Raw genomic sequence first — 5000 nt, 5'->3', positions numbered from 1 at the left:
GTGGGCAGCGGGGGTAAGGAGGAGAGGTATTAGTAGGAATACCTAGCAGGCGGGATGAATGATTCGTGACGTCACACCCGCTCGCCTACTGGAAATGTGTTGCTATCTGATGTGTATTCATTTTGTCTATGACAATATTGAAGGTCAATTTTTAAAAAAAATAACACCTGTTGCGTTACAGTTTTAAGATATATCCGTCGATGACACGTAATATATTTTGGTGCTTTTATCAAGAGGAAAACTTTTAAACACCAATAAAGCCTAAGTGGTATCCCGCCGCCCGGAAAGATCAACACATATAAGGAGGGTCCCGCTGGATTGGGTATCAGTGTTCTTGCAAACGTGGCTGAGAGCACACTTGGAAGTAAACAACAAATATCAATTTTTTTTTTATATAGTGTACAAGATTTTAAAAAGAAAGTGCTTGGAAAAAAAGAAAAGAAAACACAGCAACAATGAAGTTACCCATTGAGAGCGTCGTTTCCAAAGTGATGTTTTGGAAAGGCGAGGTACGTGTATATTCCGAAAGTGGAATGCGTTGTCTGAAAAAAAAGTGTTATAATGGCAAGTTCTCTCCGTTCGGCCTTGTTCTACATCCTTATTGGAATGTGTGACACAACGTATACTTGAGAGAAGAAGTTCTGACACGTGATATATATATATATATATATATATATATATATATATATATATATATATATATATATATATATATATATATATATATATCTTTTTTTTTCTTTTCTTTAAAAGATAATTATCAAAAATCGCAACAAGTGTAGAGAGATACCACATCTTTTTTTTTTCTCTCTCTCTCTTCTTCCTTCAAATCTCGGTAACTAACATACCAATTTATCGCTGATTCCACATCAAAAGCAAAGCAAGCCAACAAAGAGCTCATTTTCCTTCATTTTCCTCCAACAGGGCACCATCAACCCGGGCTTCGAGAGCGACGAAAAGAAGTCGAAAGATGAGGCCAAAGTGGAAGTGGAAATGACGACCAACGCGGAGGTGAGCGAGCTTCCCCCCCCCCTTTCCCCCTCCCCTCATGACCTTACTCTTCACCTCTCCTCTCCCCCCCCTCCCCCTCCTCCCCTCCCTTTATACCCGGTCCTTGTAACCCCAAAGCCTCTTTCTCCTTTTTCTTCTTGTTCTTTTCCTTCTTTCTTATTTTCTTTTCCTTTTTCTTTTTTTTTGTTCTTTCTTTTCCTCCTTCGTCTCCTGCTCCTTCACTCTCCTTCTTCTTCTTCTTCTTCTACGTCTTCTCCTTCACTTTTTTTCTTCTTCTTTTCTTGTTCTTGTTCTTGTTCTTGTTCTTGTTCTTGTTCTTGTTCTTCTTCTTCTTCTCTTCCTCCTCCTCCTCCTCCTCCTTTAGTATATTCATTCTCCTTCTTCTTACTCTCCCTTCTCATTCCCTCCTCCTTTTCCTACCTCCCCCCATTTTCCCTCTCTCATCCACTCTCTCATTTCCCATTTTACATTCCTCTCTCCCATTTTATCAACTATTAACCTATTTTCTCCCCTTTTTCTTCCTCTTCTTCATCTCCTTTTCTTCCTCTCGTCAAGGTCCCTGCTCTTCCTGTTTCTCTTCGTCCTCTCTTCGTTTTCCTACTCTCACTCTCTCCTCTCACCTCTTCACCTTTCCTCATTTGTCTCGCGTCCACTTGCCTGCCTTGTCCTCTTAAACTGAATTTTTTTATTTGTTGACAAGGACGTATTGGCACTTTTTATTTATTTATTGATTGATTTTATTATTTATTTATTTATTTATTTATTTATTCATCCATTTATTTATTTATTTATTTATATATTTATTTATTTATTACGTAGCAATATGAACTCTGTCGTTTCATTTATCTTATCTGTTTTCTTTCATGGTAAAATAAACTTACTTTACTTACAAGACAGTTCTTATAATCTGATTTCTCCGTGGTCTATTTACTTATAAGAAAGTCACTTTTGCCTGTCTGTTTGCCAAATGATAAACTCAGTTGTCTATTTACTTATAAATTTACTTTAAGGATTCGCAATGTTTTTTTTCTCATAAACTCTATAAACAAACAACGCTTCGCTTTTGTCTAGGCTTCGGAAGAACCCTCAAGGGACCAGTGGTCTAACCCCATCGAGTTCCTTCTGTCGTGCATCGCCATGTCCGTCGGCCTCGGGAACGTGTGGCGGTTCCCCTTCGTGGCCTTGGAGAACGGCGGGGGGGCGTTCCTCATCCCGTACATCCTTGTCCTTTTGTTCATCGGCAAACCCCTCTACTACATGGAGCTTTGTCTCGGCCAGTTTGCCTCGTCGGGATCCGTAAAGGTGTGGGACCTCGCGCCAGCCTTCCGAGGTGAGTCTCCGGCGGATTCTGATCGCTTTTGAGAGGCGTCTCGTGTATTCATTGGCATGCGAAGCCGTTTTCCGTTTTCGGCTGTTGCGTTTATATTAGTTTTTGTAATATATTCTCCGATGACTAACGATGTTTTTTTTTTTTTTTCGGTTACAGGCGTTGGATATGGACAAGCTGTTGCTACGTGGGCTGTTGTGACTTATTACGTGTCTCTGATGGCCCTCACCGTCTTCTACTTCTTCGGGTCCTTCTCCAGCGTGTTGCCGTGGTCGGTGTGTCCTGCCGACACCCAGCTCACCTGCATCTCCAAGGACGACAATGTCACTGCGCTTGGACTCAATGCCTCGACTCTCGTGTCCTCCGCGGATGAATATTTCAAGTAAGTTGCAGCTTACGTAATCCGACTTGCATACATCTTTATGATACCGGAAGAACATGAGTTGATATCACTGAAAAGAGAGAAAGAAAGAGAAAAAACATCTGGTCTCATGTCGGTTCTCTTCTGCCCCACAGGAACGAGGTCCTGCAGTCCGACCCCAACGGCCTCGCCAACGGCATCGACGCCCCCGAATGGCGTCTCTCCCTCTGCCTCCTGTTCTCCTGGGTCATCCTCTTCGTCATCCTGGCAAAGGGCGTCCAGAGCTCGGGAAAGGCGGCTTACTTCACAGCCCTCTTCCCTTACCTCGTCCTCTTCATCATGCTAATCAGGGGCGTCACGCTCCCTGGCTCGGGCGACGGCATCCTGTTCTTCATTACGCCCCGCTGGGAAAAGCTCCTTGACCCCGGGGTAAGAATTTGACCGATGTAGACGCGTCTTGCATCGCAGATTAGATTCTCATGCTCGAATTAATGTCTTATTATGTCGGGAATGTTTCCCACACTAATTCGCGTATATTATAATGATTATAAGCCTGCGAATACCTACTGACCTCCTCTTCCTTCGCCAGGTGTGGTACGCCGCCGTGAACCAGTCCTTCTTCAGCTTGTCCGTGGGCTTCGGCTCCATCATCATGTTCTCGTCGTACAACTCCTTCCGCCACAACGTCTACCGCGACGCCGCCATCATCTCCGTGACCGACACCCTGACCTCACTCCTGGCCGGCTTCACCACCTTCGCCATCCTGGGCCACCTCGCTCACCTCCTGGACATCCCGCTCGAGAAGGTCGTCAAGAGCGACGGCACCTCCCTGGCCTTCATCAGCTACCCGGAGGTGCTCTCGCGCTTCGACTGGGCGCCGCAGCTCTTCGCCGTCTTGTTCTTCCTCATGCTGTTCACTCTCGGGGTAGGCAGCGCCTCCGCCCTCACCGGCTGCATTATCACCATCATCTGCGACGAATTCCCCTCCTTCAAGAGGTGGATCGTGACCCTCGCCGTGTGCATCTGCGGCCTCCTGCTCGGCCTCTTCTACGTGACTCCTCAGGGACAGTACATCCTCACGCTCATCGACTACTACGGCGCCGTAAGTTGATGAAAAGAGTTCGTTAATGTACAACTTTGCCGTGTAAGGTTATGCTGTGTTGTGTGATATGAACTGTGAAGGAAAGGATGAGACGGAAAGAGAGCTGTCCTCACAGGCTAACCGTTCTTCTTTCTGTAGGGTTTCATTATCTTCATCCTGGCCATCACCGAAGTGGCTGCCGTCCAGTGGGTGTACGGCATCAAGAACTTCTGCCGAGATGTCGAATTCATGCTGAATAGGAAGACCGGCATCTACTGGAAGTTCTGCTGGGCTTTCCTCATCCCCGCCCTGCTGGCCTTCATCTTCATCTACGGACAGTACAAGGCCAAGCCTCTGGCAGCTGCCGGCTACGTCTTCGGCCCCGGTGCTAATGGTAAATAAAGACGAAACACTTAACCTCAGGGTGACATGACTCGATTATCACAAATCTCATATTAAGTTTCCCCACGCGATTCCCTCCTCAGTGTCCCATTCCTAACGACCCTCTCCTCTCCCTCAGCCTTCGGTATCTGCATCGCCGTCTTCGCCTGCCTCCTCATCCCCATCTTCTTCGTGGTGGAGGTCGTTCGCCGCCGAGACGAGACCGACTCCCTCCTGGAGGCCGTGAAGAACACCTTCAAGCCCAGCGCCGACTGGTGCCCCAAGGATCCCATCATCCGCCGGGAGTACCAGCAGTTCAAGGCGTCGTATGAGAAGCCCGCGTTGGAGGGCATCGACAACCCGCTTCCTCCTGTGGCCTCGTCGGTGTCCTTAGCCTCACATAACACCACGGGATCTGCCGCCCCCGTCACACAGTACAACACCAGCGTCTAAGTTCCTGTTTTGCGGAATCTCATGTTACCAAAAAGCAAGAGACAAACAGAACCACAAAGATATTATTATCATCTAGATTAGTCTAGAAATGTTTATATAGCTCATCATATCATCATGTTCTCTGTCACCCTCATCTATTATTCAGCACTGTATCATGTATCAATAAGTAGGTATATATATATATATATATATATATATATATATATATATATATATATATATATATATATATATATATATATATATACACACACACACACACATATACAACAACGGTCTCTGTTATGCATTTCATAAATGTAATAACGTAAAACTCACTCACACTTGGTTGTGATATATTGTTATGTATTCAACATACAATGTGTTATTTATAGCCATTAATTTAA

General features: G+C 45.3%; 1 protein-coding gene across 2 annotated transcripts in view; it reads left to right on the top strand.

Moving 5' to 3' along the window:
* The window catches only part of LOC119569401 (sodium-dependent nutrient amino acid transporter 1-like), a 29887-nt gene that overhangs the window by 24534 nt on the left and 353 nt on the right, over positions 1–5000 (top strand). The window contains exons 1-8 of one of the 2 annotated variants that reach the window (XM_037917580.1): positions 322–509; positions 925–1011; positions 2083–2341; positions 2498–2720; positions 2855–3128; positions 3289–3801; positions 3940–4174; positions 4301–5000. The exon at positions 4301–5000 is cut by the window's right edge and continues 353 nt beyond it. In XM_037917580.1, coding sequence (XP_037773508.1) covers positions 456–509; positions 925–1011; positions 2083–2341; positions 2498–2720; positions 2855–3128; positions 3289–3801; positions 3940–4174; positions 4301–4614 — 1959 coding nt within the window. In that variant the 5' untranslated portion in view covers positions 322–455 and the 3' untranslated portion in view covers positions 4615–5000. Of the gene's footprint in view, positions 1–321; positions 510–924; positions 1012–2082; positions 2342–2497; positions 2721–2854; positions 3129–3288; positions 3802–3939; positions 4175–4300 lie in introns of those variants that run through there. The other variant, XM_037917583.1, reaches the window with a different exon arrangement.

Source organism: Penaeus monodon, chromosome 4 (genome assembly GCF_015228065.2).
Source record: "Penaeus monodon isolate SGIC_2016 chromosome 4, NSTDA_Pmon_1, whole genome shotgun sequence".
NCBI lineage: Eukaryota > Metazoa > Arthropoda > Malacostraca > Decapoda > Penaeidae > Penaeus > Penaeus monodon.
Note: the sequence above shows the minus strand (reverse complement) of the source record. Positions and strands in the feature narration are given on the sequence as shown.